The sequence below is a fragment of the Typopeltis vanoorti genome, chromosome 16 (assembly GCF_054136105.1).
Source record: "Typopeltis vanoorti isolate ZY-2024b chromosome 16, IOZ_Tvanoo_1.0, whole genome shotgun sequence".
In the NCBI taxonomy this organism is placed as follows: Eukaryota; Metazoa; Arthropoda; class Arachnida; order Uropygi; family Thelyphonidae; genus Typopeltis; species Typopeltis vanoorti.
The window spans coordinates 38096631-38116130 of record NC_143564.1 but is presented as its reverse complement, the minus strand read 5'-3'; the positions used below and the strand labels follow the sequence as shown (position 1 = coordinate 38116130).

Below are 19500 nucleotides of genomic sequence, written 5' to 3'. Positions count from 1 at the left end.
GCTCATCTGCAAGGTATGCTTCCAATTGTGTTCTCAATCTTTCTGTCAATATCATCATCATCACTTTACCAAGGTGATTATCAAGGCAATTGTTCTATAATTTTTACATTCTAGCTTATTTCCTTTCTTGTATAATGTTACTAATATTGATTTCACCCACTCCACTGGCATTTTCCCTTCTTTCCATACCATATTACATAGTTGGTGCATTTCCGTAACCATACTTTCACCACCATATTTAATCATTTCTCCAGTAATGTTATCATTACCAAGACTCTTGTTGTTTTAGCTGTCCTGTTGCTTATTCTACCTCTCCTTTTAAAATGTCCATATCATACTCATTACCTGGTGGTGATATCTGCTTCAATTCTTCAGTAAGTTTCCTAATGCTATCTGAATCTAGTTTATCTTCATATAACTCACTACAGTATCTTGTCCACTGCTGTACAATTATAGTCCACTGCTGTACAATTTTTTCTTTATTCATCAATACTTTGCCTTTTTCATCTTTAATTGTGGTCTGTTTTGGTTGCCACTTTCTATTAATGGTTCTGATCATTTTGTATACCTCCCTTGTTTTATGCTCTCCATAGCACTGTTCTATATTGTTGCATTGAGCTTCTAACCATTTAATCTTATCCATTCTGACTGCTTTTTTCACCTCATTACACTTTCTTCTATTTGTTCTGATGTATCCCTTCTTATCTTCAACATTCTTTTCTCCTGTACTAACTTCAGTGTTTCTTGGGTAATCCATTTCTTCTTGATCTTCTGGTACTGTTTCTTCAGCTGCATCTTCTATCGCCTTCATTACTCTTTTCACTCTTAAATTTGAGTTTTTTTCCTTTCGCCACAATTTTAAGTTTCTCTTCTAACACTATTCTGTACCTTCTTCCTATTTCTGCTTCACTTATTCATGCTGTATCTCTTCTCTTCTGATATTGGGGTTTATATTCCTTTTTTAATTTCAACTTGATGTTTGCAATCATTAAACTATGGTCCGAGTCTACATCCGCTCCTTGAAAAGTTCAACATTGCTGTACTGATGTTATCCATCTTCTTTTAATCATAATCATATCAATCATGTTTTTGGTTTTCCCATCATTTGGTCACCACGTTCATTTTCTACACTCCTTTTGTTGGAATCTTATATTACAGATCATCATCTCGTGGTCCACAGCAAATTCTAACAATTTTTCACCTTGCTCATTTTTCACCTTCTCCAAAACAATATTTTCCCATGACTCTTTCCCAACCATCATTGTCTATTCCAACTTTGGCATTCCAATCTCCTTCAATAATTAGCACATCTTGCTTTGATATTGTTTCTATTGTCTCTGTCAGATCTTTAGAATAAGTCAATATCCTCATCTGTGCTGTCAGATGTGGGTGCATATATCTGGACTATTGACATGTTGAATGGTTTTGCCTGAAATCTTGCAACTATGATTCGTTCCTTGACTGGTTTGTAGCCTAACAGTGCCTCTCGAGCTCTTTTGCTAAGAAGGAAGCCAACTTCTACTTCGTGCATGGTGTCATGTCCTGACCATATTACTTTGCATTCATTGAGCTTTCCAGATGATGTCCATCTCATCTCTGCCAATCCTAGTATATCTTCATTTCCTCATGAAGTAGTTCTAATTTTCCTGACATCCAGAGTGTCCGCACATTCCATGTTCCTGCTGATAACAGTTCTGTTAGTTTCAGTTTCTGTTTCCTTTCGGTATCCCACTTTTCGATCCAATCCTGATCGTTCGATTGGTATTGTGGGCCTTGTTTATCCGGGCGATGCCCGAGCCGGCATGTTGTAGCTGTTGATTGTATAGGTATCAGATAACAATCGTGTTTTTTCTTTACGGTCAAAGCATCGACACTCATCTGACCAATCCTCCTCCTTTATCCAGGCTTGGAACTGTCATGAGACCCCTAAGGATCCCATGGCATAGGAAGGTAATGGTGAACTATATATAGTCAATGTGTATACTAGTTTGGATTCTATAGTAAATAACAGATCAGGTATAAAGGAATGAAAATTGCACAAAGGATGCATAAAGGTCAAATTTTGATAACTGGGAGGAGACTTCCATATAGCCTGTTAAAAAATCCAACCAAATGTCCAATCCTTGCCTTTGAGTGGTGTCCCCTGTTAGATATCTACCTAGATATTGAATGAAATAGGATGAACTAGCAATATCAGATTATGTCAACCAAAGTATATCCTTTTTAGCTTAAACCATAATGCAATATGATATTACAACATGGCAGAATTTCATTCTGACTAAGGCATTGCCCAGTTAAACAAGGCCCCACATTGTCTGTATCAGAGAATCAGGATGAACAGCAAAAAGTCGGAGAGTGGAGCAAATCCAAACTCACAATATCCAGAGTTCAAGATCAGAACCATCAGTATAAGACGCATCAATGGACAAGAAATTGAACTAGCTGAAGACTTGGATAAGTACCTGATCAACATAATAGGAATTACTGAAATAAGGAAAACAAAACAAGTGAGAACTTTATAATCAACAAATATAAGATGTTATATTCAAGCAATAACAATTAGGGAAAAGAAACCATAACTTTAATATTCAACACTAAATATGAAGATGATCTTCTTTGATGACAAACAACATCAAGTAGATTGATGTGGGTAAATATCATAATCGGGAACTGGGGAGTGAGATTTATTTGTGCCTATGGCCCCAGAGAAGGTTCTAATAATGAAAAAGTGGAGGAATTTTTTGATGCATTAGAGAAGGCAGCTGACGCAATGAAAAAGGTTGAGTTGGTCCTTGTTCAAGATCTGAACAGCACAGTAGGAAATGATTTACCAGACATATAGAAATATTCTTCTTAAATTTGGAGAAAAGAGCAAAGATGATAATAATGATGTACCTGCTAGATTTCTCTTCAAGACTGGACTAGTTATTACCAATACTATATTTCAACACAAAATTGTGCACAAATACACATCGAGAGAAGATACAAGAAATAAGAAGGCTCATTGACTGTTTTATTGTTGATAACAATATTTTCCTACTGGTTCAGGACACAAGAGTATACATAGGATTTGAAATTGAAAGTGATTGTCATTTACTTTTGAGCAGGATAAAATGAATTTCATACTGAAAAGAAGAAAGTGTAAGAAAGTTTTAAAATCATTCAAAGCTGAACAACTTTAGGAGGTGAAATGTAGACTGAAATACACAAATATTATTCAAGAAAAAATGAAAAATTTTGAAAACAAGAACCAAACCTTAGAGATTCAGTGCCCAAACCCTAAAGAAAACATTGATTGATTCAGCCAGAAAGGCATGTCATGAGGTTGTCTATAATGACATGAAAATCCAAAACACATGGTCGACTCAGAGGAAATTAAAGAGGCAGTCATGGAAAAGAGGAAAGCATACTGAAAGTTGCTGGTAAGTAATTCTGCTTCTGCTCTTAGAGAACACAGAGAAAAATACAAGAAAGCAAAGCACTGTGTAATATTAGCTAATGAAATGTCATGGAAAGATTAAGTAATAACATTGAAAACAAATATCATTACTGATGTTTGCATTACTGATATTGGGGACAAATTATTCTGGAGGCTGAAGAAGCTTAGAAATGGAGGAAAGAGTACTATTAAGAGAATCAGAGATGATAAAGATGACATGGAATCTGAAGATATTTCTGATGTCTGAAGTAATTACTTTGTTGATGTTATATCCTCCTAAGATTAATGCAAATATACTTGAGAAATAGCTAAGAAGAATTGTGGAAGCAAAGCTTGGAGAAGAACAAGCTGGATTCGTGCCAAATACAGGTTGTCAGGATCCAATTTCACTTTGAGACAAATAGTGGAGAAGTAATGAGAATATAACAAGGATCTGTATTTAAGTTTTGTAGATTTGGAAAAGGCATATGACATGGTGCCAAGAGAAGAGCTGTTCAAAAGGTTTCAGTTATACTGTGTAAATCGAACATTATATCAAACAACATGTAGTCTGTATTTGAATTGTAAGTCAGCAGTTAAAATTGAAGGAAGTACAAGAAGATGGTTCGATGTTAAATCAGGTGTGAGACAAGGGTGTACGTTATCCCCACTGTTGTTCGTCATCAGTTTCAATTATATTATGAAGGAAAGTTGAATGCTGAAAGTTTATTTTTCACTTGGTTAGAGTATAATAAATTTAGTTTAATCCTTTATCCAAGTGTGAGCAAACAAAGTTTACACCTGAAAGTATCTTCAGGACTTGGGTAAGGTGGTACAACACCAGGCAACTCCTTGCAAAGGTGGAGCAAGCTACCAACTGTCCTATCTCAGTATCTCCTATAATGCAAAACACATCTCCTTGCAGATATGTCTAATATTATGCATTAAGGGAAGAGCCACTACCCAGACTAGTTTTGACCTTTATTGAGGTCTCTTCAGTGGGAGCCAGGCCCAAGTGGAGACAAGTGGAGATACCAGGCAGAAGCATTAGCAGGTCATCTCTACCTATAGGAGTTGCCAAATGGTGTGCCACCCTTTTTTAATAAATTACTCTGGATTTAGAGAAAGATGTTGAAAGTTTATTTTTCACTTGGTTAGAGTATAATAAATTTAGTTTAATCCTTTATCCAAGTGTGAGCAAACAAAGTTTGCGCCTGAAAGTATCTTCAGGACTGGGGTAAGGTGGTACAACACCAGGGCAACTCCTTGAAAAGGTGGAGCAAGCTACCAAAACTCCTATCTCAGTATCTCCTATAATGCAAAACACATCTCCTTGTGGATATGTCTTCCCTTAATGCATAACATTAGACATATCCGCAAGGAGATGTGTTTTGCATTATAGGAGATACTGAGATTAGCTTGCTCCACCTTTGCAAGGAGTTGTCCTGGTGTTGTACCACCTTACCCCAGTCCTGAAGATACTTTCAGGCACAAACTTTGTTTGCTCACACTTGGATAAAGGATTAAACTAAATTTATTATATGAAGGAAAGTGGTATTAAACCTGATATTAAAATAGGAGATGTTAATCTCAACTCTTTTCTTTATGCAGATGATGTTATACTTTTATATATATCCAACAAAAGTCTGAAGGATTCTCTGACTAAATTGAATTACTGCTGTGATAAATTTGGTATGAAAATCAGCGATAAAAAGACCTTAATTATCAAAATAGGCAGGAACATGAAAAAATCTTCAGCTGTGTTCTGAATGCAGAACATATAGAACAAGTAAAACATTTCATTTCAGTAGGCATAACTTTTAGTGAAGATGGCAAATTAAATATGGATATAGACAGCAGAAGTAGCAGTGCTGGTATGATTGGAAGTCAACTGGATAAATTTATATGGAATAAGAGAGAAATTAGTCAAAACACAAAACTAGCCATATACAGCACAGTGTTCAAGCCATTTTAACTTATGGATTTTAGAACTGGGTTAGAAATAAAACTTGATGAAACACTAGAGATCACTGATATGTGGGTTCCAAGAAAAATGGCATCAATGGCAGTATCATATGAAAAATGAGGATAGAACTTGACATTGTTAGCATTCAGAAATGTGTTAGAAGAGCTAATCTCAGGTGGTATTGTCATGTCAACAAAATGGGATAGAAAAGGTTAGTGAAACATTCTTGCCAGGATGGCGGGGAAGAGACCCAGAGGAAGACTAAGATCTGTGTGGATTGATAAAATTTATAAAAAGTGCCTTAGAAGAAAGAAATATATCTGATAATATTGTAGTCTTGGCAAATAACAAGTAATTTAAGGGAAAATTGTTGATAAGAAGTTAGCAATGATGTCACTTCTTTATGTAAGTACTATCATGACATCCTGTACATTCAGGAATTTGATGATGAAAACTGCATAATAATATAATTAAAGACTGGTTTAATAGTTCCAAAATTACATGTCTATCACAGAGACTTCATCTGGGATACAACATAATTGTAATAAGACTTGAGAAAAACACTCAAACAATAAGATCTTAGGGTAGAAGCCTAATGTTTTATAAATAGTCTAGGCCCTCTGCATTCTGATAGCTAGCCTTGGCTGTTGGATGAGAGGTCTAAGAATTACTGTTTCCAAAATTTTGGGAAGTTTCATACAACTATATGTATTTGATTGGTTTTTAAATCTGCTTCTGATTCCAAAAAAAATATTAAAAAAAAGTCTTAAATTTGTATTTGCTGTTGTGAAGTATAGCTTTTTTTTTTCTGTGCAATCCATACAAATGTCCAGGTATGGTCAGCTGGATCTCACTGACCACCAAACCTCTCAGCTTGTCCATAATGCAAGAAAGTCGACCCTGCTGCATTGTAAAATATCAGGTTTTGATACCTGTGGAAGTATTACATGCCAATGATGTTAGTATTGAAACCCCAGTTTTCAGTCAAGTTTATTTGGAAATGTTTTTGCTCTGATGCGGGGGGGGGGGGGGGGGGAGCTTATTGTTGCTGTTCTGTTGCAGTTTTTGGTTGTGTTTTTGATATTTTTTGAAAACAATCTGCTGTTTTTGTGGGAAGTTGTTTGCAGCAGGGTGGACTAGTGGACATAAATCTTATGCAGGCCCCAGACTCCAATCAACCCAGTGCCTTGACAGTGTTCCCTGCAAGGTGCTATATGCACACTCCCTTCACTCACATTCTGTCAGAACAAAAACCAGCAAGATTGTTCAACATCTTTTTGAAAAGCCTCTGTTGCTTTAAAAATATAACAGGTTTGGTTCCGTGTATTATCTGTCATTTGCCTAATTCTCATGAGTCTTTTATACTGTCCTATTTTCCACATCTCCAAAACTCTGATCCAGTGTCCTGCCCTATTTATGGAGAGGTGTAATTGGACATCGGGGGTGGGGGGGGGAGTTGATAATCTCAGTACTTTGAACCATATTCAACAAGATGAGCAATGTCCTGGATAGCCCAGCTAGAATCAGTTGGCTAGTGGACTTGACTGCAAGGGTCAACAGTGTCAAATGTTTTCTCCCTCATGATCCAGAAACAAGATTCAAGGCTTGATGAGGTGCTGGCAAAAGCATCAGAGTAACCTGGCATTCTACTTCTGAGTGTACAACTTGTATTCATTGCTTGGTGAATAGTGAGCAAATGTGTGGATCTATAGTGGGTTGGGACCTCTGACATGGAATTCTCCCTTCATTTCAGAATGAAGGGAGAATTCCTCCTCAAAGCCCTCAGCAAATCCTAACCTGAGAGAAGAAACTATTTGTACATCAACCAACAGCAAAATTAAAAAAAGGAATAACATCTGGGATTGTAAATACACCATCTTTTTGGTTATGCATGTAACAGGTGAACATTCAATTGGGAAAATGTCACCCTTATTTATCCAGATGAGTTTGGAAGGTTGGTAGGATTTGCGAAATCAGTGAAAACACTCCATTCATTTGACATTCTGGTTGAAAACGTTTTCCCAGAAACGATCAGAGCAACTCCTTAGTACAACATTACTTGGGACAATGCTAATCACACTAACCCCTACAAAACTGAACTTTTCTGAAGGAGTAATATTGAAGCAGGACCTTCTTGATATTCCTGAGGAGATTTGCTTTAATTAAATGATCAAGGAGAAAGTGGGATGAATACAGTATAATGAGTTATCAAAGATAAATTAATAAATAAAATAATAACGGATACATAAATAAATAAATTTCTGTGTGTGTGTTTGTAATATCACAACTAAATTTACTTATGTTGAAATTTTTTTAGCTGTTTTAGTTTGGCTGAATTATAAAAATGCATATGAATACTGGAATGAACAGAGAGCAACGCTGAATAAAGAGGTAAGTTTTGAAATTAGTCCATGAAATCATCAAATGCAATTGAAGCTGAATAATTTTATATTTTGATGAAAGTGAGTTATTTGATAATCTGATCCTTTGATGGAAGAAACTTTTTTTTAGATTTTTCTTGGTATTCTGTTAATTATGGCAGCCACTTTTATTTGGTGTACATAGCATTTTTATCATTTTGGAAGATTTTAAAATTAATCACAGCTTATTTTCAAATTGTGAAGTTAGTGATATTTTTTGCTGCTATTTTAATGTTCAAGTTGTATAATTTTGGGTTTCTTGTTTGCATTTTCAGACAAACTTTTTTTTTTTTTTCAAGGCAGCAGCCACTTGCTTTAGGAATTCCAAGTGATCTGTTTCTCCATTTTATTCTACCCTGTAGGCACCAGGTTCAGCCCACAAGTCTAATTGTTTTGTATGCTTTATATATTCTCGTAGTAAAATGATGCAATTCCAAAATCATCTTTATTGAAGCATTTCTTATTAAAAAAAATTGCCTCAAAATTTGCAAAAAAATCAAAAGTGGCCGACTTTGAAGCCCAAAAGAAAGTTATGTACAGGGGTGGGATGGGGGAGGTTCCAAACAAAATTCTGAAATTTTATGAGAGATACTCTTGATAGGTGACTATAATGCAAAAATTGGCTATCGAGACTTATCTGCTGGTTTTAACTCATTATGGGGTTTAATGGAATAAATACAGCACACATACATAATTAAACAACACATTTAATCACTCCTATATTTCATTTCATTCACTGAGACATTATCAGGGAAACAGTATTAAAATTGCAAAAGCACACACAAATCTGAACAAACACTAAGGAGAAAATATTAGACCTAAAGCCTAAAGTTCTGTGAGGAAGAGTGCTCTATATGGATACTGTTGGCTAGCCTTAGCTGTTTTGGATAGGAGGCCTAAGAATTGGAGTTTTCCAAATCTTGGGAAGTTTAGTGCAAGGAGAAAGAGGTGATGAAGCATAATATATATTTTTTTTTCATTTGATTCTGTGCAAAGTATTCAGGGCATGGTCATCAAGTCCTGACTAACCACACTTATGCTGAGAGATGTATTTTTTTTGTTCTTCTAGACAGATGTTAGCAGATCTCCCAGTTTGAACATAAGAAGATAAGTTGCAGGAACGTGGAACTTTGTAAGCACCTGGAACTGATAGAGGAGGTAGAGGATCCTTAGAAGTGTAGATGACAGTAGCTAGCTATAGATAAGGTTTGAAAGCCTTATCTAAAGATAAGGAAAGAGTAGGATATGAACAGGAATTATATAAAACACTAAAATCCTCATGGTTATACCTGTAAGAATTGTGGAAGCTACAAGTTGGTATATGAGTGTTAATTGCGTTTCATGTTAGCTGTCATTGTGTAAAGTTGTGTTTCTACCGAAGTTGACTAATTGTCCAAAGGTGGAAATACTCCATTGGTCTATCTCATGACTTATTTTTCACGGTATTAACAACACCACAAACACTTTTATCAACAAAGATGTTTTATTAACAGTAATATTTCGCTGATTTTCAACTCGGCATCATCAGAGCACAACACACATGTAAACGCGACAGTGAGTGAGTGAAACAATATAATTGCAAAAGACAAAAGATCTAAAGTGCTATTTTTGGCTCCCTCTAACGGGAAAAAAAAAAAAAAAAAAAAAAAAAAAAACCAGCAGTTATCCAGGAGTTTTTCTTAGGATAACCGTCTCCCAGATTTTTGGCAAATTAATGCAACCATATTTGTTAAGGTTGGGAGAATTCTCCAAAGTCATTGCTGACTCAAAAAATAATCTTTCAGATCTATAACGACTGTCCAAAGCGTGGTCTGCCAGTCCCGACTTGCCATAGTAATGGTAGCGAATGTATCTTTAATGTTCTTCCAGGCAGATGTTCACTGATCTTCCTGTATGCCCATAATAGGCCAAGTCACAGTCACATGGAACTTCATACACTCCTGGGTGTGCTAAAGGGTGAAGTTTATCCTTTGGTGAGCGGATCAGAGTTGCCAGCTTGACATGAGGTTTGAAGGTGGTGCGAAGGCCATGTTTCAACAATACTTTGGCTATCTTTTCCGATGTACCTCTGATATAGGGAATAGAAATGGTCATGTTGTATTCTTGTGTATTAGGGAAGGGCAGAGTAATGGGCCTATGTAGTATTTTATCTATTTTGTAGGGATTGTAGCCGTTGGCTAAGAATGTATGGCGCAGGTACTGGAGTTCAGTGGTCAGAGCTATATCGTTAGAACAAATGGCTCTGGCTCTGTGTGTAAGTGTTTTTAAAATGCCATACTGTTGGACTGGATGATGATGTGATTGTTTATGTAGGTATCTTCCTGTGTGTGTAGGCTTTCTGTAAATAGAAAAAGATAGTGATCCATCTGAAAGGCGGGTGACTAATGTGTCAAGAAATGGTAAACAGTTATTTGATTCTTTTTCTACTGTGAAGTGAATTTTGAGATGTTGGCTGTTTAGATAGGTGACAAAAGCATCCAAATTGTCTTGTCCATGGGGCCAGATGGCAAACACATCATCTACATAGCACAACCACACTTGTGGCTTGTATGTAGCTGTGGTAAGTACTTTGTTTTCAAAGTGTTCCATGTAAAAATTTGCTAACGGGGGAGAGAGGGGGGGGAACCCATAGCAGTACCATTAATCTGTTTGTAGAATTCCCCTCCCCCCCCATGTAAAGTAACCTGCATTCATGGTAAATTGAAATAATTCAAAAATATCTGGGGGAAATTTAGACTTGATTAAATCAAGAGTGTCTATAAGTGGTACATTGGTAAATAGGGAGGCGACATCGAAACTAACCATTATGTCTGAATTTTTTAGGATTAGATTTTTAACCAGTGTTTTGAAATGGATTGAATTTTTTACAAAAGTAGAGGAGTTGCCAGTAAGAGGGGCAAGCGACTTAGCTAAATGCCGGGCCAGTTTATATGTGAGACTATCTATGCTATCAACTATGGGGCGTAGGGGAATATTAGTTTTGTGGATTTTTGGTAATCCATAAATAGGGGGCGTTTTAACATGAATTGGTTTTATTTTCCTGATGATTTCTTTGGGCCATGATGTCACTTTTTTCAGTAATTTTTGGACTTTTTTCTTTTGCGACATTGTAGGGTCTCGATGTATAATTTGATACGTGGAACTGTCACATATGAGATCTTCCATTTTTCTGTTATACTCTTTTTTATTCATGATAACTGTTGCATTTCCTTTATCGGCTTTTGTAATAATAATATTTTTATTATTATATAACTTTTTTAGGGCAGTTATTTGCTTACGTGGCATATTGCTTTTTAGAGGCTTAGCCTTGTTTATAATACTTGCTATGTCTAGTCGCACATTATTGGCCATTGTTGGCAGAAGATCGTGGATACCCCATTCTACTTTCATCATAATTTCGAGTTTAGGAATTTGTTTGGGCGCGACAGCAAAGTTATGTCCTAAACTGAGAGCGTTCTTGGCTTCTTCAGTGAGTGTTTCCGACGATAGGTTTACGACCATGTGGTCTCGTCGAAGTTGCGGTCGGGGCTTCGTATGTTGGCGCTGTTGTAGTAGTTCAAATTTCTTTAGGTGCTTGCTTTTAACTTTTGTGAATTCTTTTTTTTTGCTGCAACTTCGGAGATCTGCTGTAGGACAGTCCATATTTCAGGATTTAACACGTTTATTAGTTCTTGTTGTAGAGCTGTGATAGATATGTTTAGCTTACTAAGCTCTATGCGAGTAGCGGCGATTTGTTCTCGAAGAAGCGCTAACAGAAAAATGCAAGATCTCATATGTGACAGTTCCACGTATCAAATTATACATCGAGACCCTACGATGTCGCAAAAGAAAAAAGTCCGAAAATTACTGAAAAAAGTGACTTCATGGCCCAAAGAAATCATCAGGAAAATAAAACCAATTCATGTTAAAACACCCCGTATTTATGGATTACCAAAAATCCACAAAACTAATATTCCCCTATGCCTCATAGTTGATAGCATAGATATTCCCACATATAAACTGGCCCGGCATTTAGCTAATCGCTTGCCCCTCTTACTGGCAACTCCTCTACTTTTGTAAAAAATTCAATCCATTTCAAAACACTGGTTAAAAATCTAATCCTAAAAAATTCAGACATAATGGTTAGTTTCGATGTCACCTCCCTATTTACCAAGTACCACTTATAGACAATCTTGATTTAATCAAGATATTTTTGAATTATTTTAATTTACCATGAATGCGGGTTACTTTACATGGGGAGGGGAATTCTACAAACAGATTAATGGTACTGCTATGGGTTCCCCCCCTCTCTCCCCCGTTAGCAAATTTTTACATGGAACACTTTGAAAACAAAGTACTTACCACAGCTACATACAAGCCACAAGTGTGGTTGTGCTATGTAGATGATGTGTTTGCCATCTGGCCCCATGGACAAGACAATTTGGATGCTTTTGTCACCTATCTAAACAGCCAACATCTCAAAATTCACTTCACAGTAGAAAAAGAATCAAATAACTGTTTACCATTTCTTGACACATTAGTCACCCGCCTTTCAGATGGATCACTATCTTTTTCTATTTAGAGAAAGCCTACACACACAGGAAGATACCTACATAAACAATCACATCATCATCCAGTCCAACAGTACGGTATTTTAAAAACACTTACACATAGAGCCAGAGCCATTTGTTCTAACGATACAGCTCTGACCACTGAACTCCAGTACCTGCGCCATACGTTCTTAGCCAATGGCTACAATCCCTACAAAATAGAAAAAATACTACATAGGCCCATTACCTTGCCCCCCCCTAATACACAAGAATACAACATGACCATTTCTATTCCCTACATCAGAGGTACATCGGAAAAGATAGCCAAAGTATTGGTGAAACATGGCCTTCGCACCACCTTCAAGCCTCATGTCAAGCTGGCAACTCTGATCCGCTCACCAAAGGATAAACTTCACCCTTTAGCACACCCAGGAGTGTATGAAGTTCCATGTGACTGTGACTTGGCCTATTATGGGCAAACAGGAAGATCAGTGAACATCCGCCTGGAAGAACATTAAAGATACATTCGCTACCATTACTATGGCAAGTCGGGACTGGCAGACCATGCTTTGGACACTCCTTCACACAGGATTAGATGGAGGAAAACGAATGTGCTATTTAGGAGTCATTATAGATCTGAAAGATTATTTTTTGAGTCAGCAATCGTTTTGGAGAATTCTCCCAACCTTAACAAATATGGTTGCATTAATTTGCCAAAAATCTGAGAGACGGTTATCCTAAGAAAAACTCCTGGATAACTGCTGGTTTTTTTTTTTTTTTTTCGTTAGAGGGCGCCAAAAATAGCACTTTAGATCTTTTGTCTTTTGCAATTATATTGTTTCACTCACTCACTGTCGCGTTTACATGTGTGTTGTGCTCTGATGATGCTGAGTTGAAAATCAGTGAAATATTACTGTTAATAAAACATCTTTTTTGATAAAAGTGTTTGTGGTGTTGTTAATACCGTGAAAAATAAGTCATGAATAACCATCAACGCCTAAGCTTATCTGTTACGTTGGTCTATCTGTTAAATAAGTATGCCATAAAAATTGATTATTGAAGATCATCTCATTTAATAGGTGAGAGTGAGGTAAGTAAGAAGAAAGATAGGCAAAACAAAACAAACAAAAGATAGGTTCTCTGTCCAGTTGGCAGGAAAAAGAAACAGAGGAAGACCAAGATATAGGTGGATTGATACAGTAAAAAGTGCCTTAGAAGATAGAAATATAAGACCTGATAGTATTGGAGTCTTGACAGGTAACAGACTGATCTGGAGGAAAATGGTAGATACGAAGTTAGTAATGATGTAAATTTGTCATGTAGTACTATCATATCCTGTATATGTCAGGAATCTGATAATGATGAGTAAGGTAAGTAACAATACAAACATTGTCACTTAGTAAAAAACAGATTAGGTGTAGGTAGTGTTGTGTTGTAATTTTTGTATATATCACTGTAAGAAATATGCAAAAACTTTTTTTTTCCATTTATATAGTGCTAAATGTTGTTACACACACACACACACACACACACACACACACACACACACACACACACACACACACACACACAAAAAGTTTCAAAAATCATTAACACAAATTACTGTAGAGTGTATGAAAAATGAACTGCTAGAACTTGCATTAGTTTAGACTGTCAGTGCCCAATGTACTGAATAAACTATAGAATTAGTTAAAACATGTTACAGCACAGTCTTGGAGCTAGAATATGTTCTAGAATTAATTCACCAGGCATGTGCTGCCCTGGAGGAATTTATCTTTTGCCTACAGAAATTACCTCTCTATAAAAGAAGAAAAAATATAGAGGAGAAAGTTGAAAAATATCAAAGGTATAAACATATCAAGAAGATGTTGCAATGCTACATCTGGGGGGGGGGGGGGGGAAGCACAGATGGATGAAAGATAAGCCCTTTTGGGAAGGACCTGAAGGCGCAACTCCTATTAACACATGTGGTGAGTTTCTACATTTAGTCCTTTCAAAGTCAGACAGCTTTTTTTAATGATGATTTAGCAAGCATTGAAGGCTTCAGTGTAAGCTGTAAATTAAGCTTCTTTTTTTTTTAAACGACTCCCAATAAGCAGTTTTTTTTCTTTCTCTCTTTTGGAGTACCCAGGCCCACCTTTTTACAGAACCACAGAATAGATATAGGGTGGGAATTTGGAATAGAGTGAGGAATCAAAATCTTCATTCCGACATGAACAATTACTATAACAAGGTCACAACAAGTACTTGGATTTGAAGAATGAAGAGTAGTTTGACCATGCAAAGGAGTAATAGAAATCATTGAGATTTTTTCATTTGGCAATGCTGTAATGCTAAACTACACAAGTTGTGAATGGCTGAGAGAAGGATGTTCCACAAGAGACAAAACCTGAATGAGATTGTGATCTGAATTACCAAGAGGATTAATCACCTCAAGAGTGTACTTGAAGTTAAGAAAATAACTGGTTAAGAAAAGATCCAATGTTTTGAATGTGTATAGAGGATTGTCATGGATTGTGGTTGAGAAGATGAACATTCAGAGGACTTAAAAACTGCAAGCAGTCAGAGTGATTGCGAAGATTGAGTAAGGATGGGATGATGCAGGAGGTACTAAAAGTAAGTAGACAAATGGTAAATGAGTTGTTAAATGAACTAAATGTTAAAAAGGCAGTTGAAACACATCACAATATCTCTGCAAGGTTTAGGAGAATGTTCCAAGGAGTATTATCACTAACTAACTATGATGAATGTGAATATTTCAATCACCAAAGTTAAAGTAAAATAATGATAATGAAAAAAAGAGAGGCTATTAAAACTGATTTTCGAATGATTGGCCAATTTGTATATCTGGAGTGGAAATAAGATGTTAGAGAGAGAACGACAAACCAGGATTGAGTTGAAAATAGCAGGATTCTCAATGCAAATTATTGTATAATTCTCCATTTATATATATACAGACATACTTACACACACACACACTGGAGTTGAAAAGCTAGGAATAAACTACATTTTCACCTCTATATTAAAACATTTTCATAACTGTAGCCATATCTGGACATAAATATACTGCCATTCTAGTAGCAAGGCTTATACGTTGGTCATACATTTCAGTTGTTCCATACTGAAATGTCTCTCTACAGTTTTCTGTAGAGAGACATTTCAAAGCAAAGAGCTAACATTAATAATAACTGAAATAGGGCTGAGATATCGGGAGGAAACTTGGCTTGGATGAGCTCTAGGGTTTCTTTGAGTGGGACATTAGTGAATAGGGAGGAGACGTCAGAAATGACCATTATGTCAGTTTGTTGGAGTGAGAGGTTTTCTATGCTGGCTTTAAAGTGGACTGAGTTTTTTATGTGTGATGGTGTATTTGTGAACATGTATTTTTGGGAGTCCATATAATCGGGGGGTCTAGAGTTAACAAACTAAAACCTTATAACTCTAGACCCCTCCGATTATATGGACTCCCAAAAATACATAAACAGAATGTGCCATTACGTCCCATAGTGGATGGCATTAATTCCCCCACATATAAATTAGCCAAACATTTAGCCAAAACGCTCACACACTATACTGGCAACACACCATCACACATAAAAAACTCAGCCCACTTTAAAGCCAGTATAGAAAACCTCTCACTCCAACAAACTGACATAATGGTCATTTCTGACGTCTCCTCTATATTCACTAATGTTCCACTCAAAGAAACCCTAGAGCTCATCCAAGCCAAGTTTCCTCCCGATATCTCAGCTCTATTTCAGTTCACAATGAACTCAGGCTATTTTGTTTGGCAAGAAAAGTTCTACAAACAGATAGAGGGAACAGCCATGGGTTCACCACTTTCCTCACCCTTGGCCAACTTCTTTATGGAGACCTTTGAAGAGAAAGCCTTAAACTCCGCCCCACAAAAACCCACTATTTGGCTTCGTTACTTGGATGATGTGTTCGCTATCTGGCCACATGGCTCAGACACACTCCACTCCTTCCTAACACACTTAAACAACCAACACCCCAGAGTCCAGTTCACCTTAGAAAAAGAGGAAAACAACAATGAAAAAACAACACCCTCCCCTTCCTAGACACTTTAATCACTCGCCAGCTTGATGGATCTTTGGTTTTCTCTCTTTACAGAAAACCCACCCATACTGGCAGATACATTCACCAGCAATCCCCCCACACACACAACAATATGGGGTTATAAAAACACTATATAACAGGGAAAAATTAATCTGCTCAGATGACAAGGCCCTAACTACTGAACTAAACCACATCCTCAACACTTTCTTAGCCAATGGCTATAACCCCCAAAAAATACTAAAACCAGTAAACCACAACCCCCCTCCACAATAAAGATTACACCAAATCTATCACCATCCCCTACATCCAGGGCACCTCTGAGAAAATAACCAATATCCTCAAAAAATATGACTTTACTTTTTGTTACAGACCATATAAAAAGTTGGCATCCCTTATCCACTCTACCAAAGACCAACCACTTCCCCTAGACCTACCTGGTGTATACCAGGTCCCTTGCAGCTGCAAATTGTCCTACTTTGGCCAAACAGGCAGAACAGCAAATATCAGGATTTCAGAACACAAAGACTACATCCGGTTTCACCAGTACAGTCGCTCTGGGCTGGCAGACCATGCCTTAGATACCCCCCATAGAATTCGCTGGAAGAAAACAAAAATAATACACCGCAGCAAGTTTAAATATGAAAGATTATTCAAGGAATCATCAGCAGCTCTAAAAAACGTTCCTAACCTCAACAAATTTGGGTGCATGAAACTACCCCAAATTTGGGAGACTTACATTATGAGAACTTCAGCCCAACTGCCAAGACAACCAAATTAGCCCACCATAGGGCACCATTAGGACTTTAGGAACAATATTAGTTTCTTGCTTTCTTCCTCATTTGCTTTTGTTAGTACCTGCGTGCACATACCATATCTTTATGTTCCTGAAGATGGCAACGTGACGTTGCCGAAATATAGAAGTTATTCATTAAAGTTACCTTTAATTAATATACTTTATATGCATTGTTAATTCCGTAAACTAATTACCAGTTAAATATACTGCCAGAATACTAATAAATTATATTACAAGACTCCAACAAAAAATGTGTTTTAAATTTCATACAAATTAAATTGCAATTAGTTTTTGACAAAAGTTACAAATTTTCTAAGGACATAGGTAAGGAATTAATGTACAGTGCTTACAGAAAACTGTAGAGAGACATTTCAGTATGGAACATGTCCACCCTGAACTGCAATGCAACTCTCACAATGTCGTACCATGCTTAGTACCAAGTGATTCAGTTCTTAAGGCAAACTGGTCCACTCCTCCTTCAGAGCAAGGATAAGTCCTTGTTTATTTTCTGAAGGAGAATTTTGAACAGCAGTGTGTCTCCCTATTGCATCCCAAATGTGTTCTATGGGGTTGAGATCTAAGGAGCATGTGGCCACTCGATTCGATTAATCTCCTTGGTCTCCAGAAGTATCCCCCACTGCTTGTATATGATGTGGTGTAGCACTGTCATCCATAAAAAGTCTTTTGACTCCATGGAAGCCTGAATAATAATAAAAATGAATTCTTTGCCTACAGCATCATGGAACAACATGACGTTGAAGAACTTTGTTGTAACATCAGTAACCAGTCCTAGTCCCTTTTTCCAGCACTTGTAATTTGGTGCATCCATTATGCATAATGCCTCCCCACACCATGACCCCAGCACTGCCACACCTATCCCTTTCAAGAACATTCTCATGCTAACCAGATGGTAAGCAGTACCACTTTCACACCAGATAAAGTGTCATCTAGAAAAAGAGGAAAGACTAAAATGACTCTCATCTGTAAAGAGTACATTAGCCCATGGTATCTTGTCCAAATTTATATTCTATGATATGGATAAAGGGATGCAGACTATATGCTTTTGGGCATATAGTCCTACTTATCACAGATATTTTGCCACACCTTGTTAAAATATCCACATACCTGTACTTGAAAGGAGCCAATTTGCAAGCTGATCTGCCATGTTACATCAATTACGTTTTGCTGTCATCATCATCAAATTCCAGAAATGTACCGCCAAGGGGTGTACAGGATATGATAGTACTACATGAAAATTTACGCCATTACTAACTTACTATCTATAGTTTTCCTCCAAATCAATCTATTACCTGTCAAGACTCCGACATTATCAGATCTTGTATTTCTATCTTTTAAGGCAATTTTTACTGTATCAATCCACTTGTTTTGCTAATTTTTCCTCCTCCATTCTGTTTAAGTGACCATACCACCAGAGATTATCTCTGCTAACACACTCCTGGATGCTAATAATGTCAAGTTCTTTCCTAATATTCTTGTTTTTATATGATATTGCTATTGATGCTATCTGTTCACGAACCAAGTCTTTCTGGACTCTAATATCTGTGGTCTCTAGTCTTTGGTCAAGGGTTTTACTTGTAACCCAACTCTCAAATCCATAAGTTAAAATTGGTTTGAACACTGTCTTGTATACAGCTTGTATATATAATTTAGTGTTTTGACTAATTTCTCTTTTATTCCATATAAATTTATTCATTTGACTTCCTACCATACCAGCTTTGTTGATTCCGATGTCTATTTCCATATTTACTTTACCATCTTCACTAAAATCTTGCCTAAGTAGCTGAAATGTTTTACTTGTTCTATAAGTTTTCCATTCACAATGCAGTTGATATCTTCAATGCTTCTGCCTATTTTCATTGTTTTTTTCTTGTTATTGCTGACCTTCATACCATATCTATTACAGCAGTTATTTAATTTAGTCATAGAATCTTGCAGACTTGTAGTGGATTTATTTAGAAGTATAACATCATCTGCATAAAGCAAAGAGCTAACATTAACAGATCATGTAATGTACATCCTTATCTCACACCAGATTTAAGATTAAACCATCTTCCTATACTTCAATTCTATATGCTGACTTACAACTCAGATAAAGACTAAGTATTGCTTGAAGTAATGCCCCACCGATAGCATTCAAATGTTGCGTTTTGAACAGCTTCTCTCTTGGTGCCTTGTCATATGCCTTTTCCAGATATACAAAACTTAAATACAGATCTTTGTTATATTCCCATGATTTCTCAGCTATTTGTCGTAAAGTGAAAATCTGATCATGACAG

General features: G+C 36.6%; 1 protein-coding gene across 1 annotated transcript in view; it reads left to right on the top strand.

The window, feature by feature from the left end:
• tweek (transmembrane protein KIAA1109 homolog tweek) overlaps positions 1-19500 on the top strand; it is a 1221702-nt gene that overhangs the window by 645560 nt on the left and 556642 nt on the right. The window contains 1 exon segment of the mRNA XM_090406645.1: positions 7702-7775. Within this exon segment, the coding sequence (XP_090262771.1) occupies positions 7702-7775 (74 nt within the window).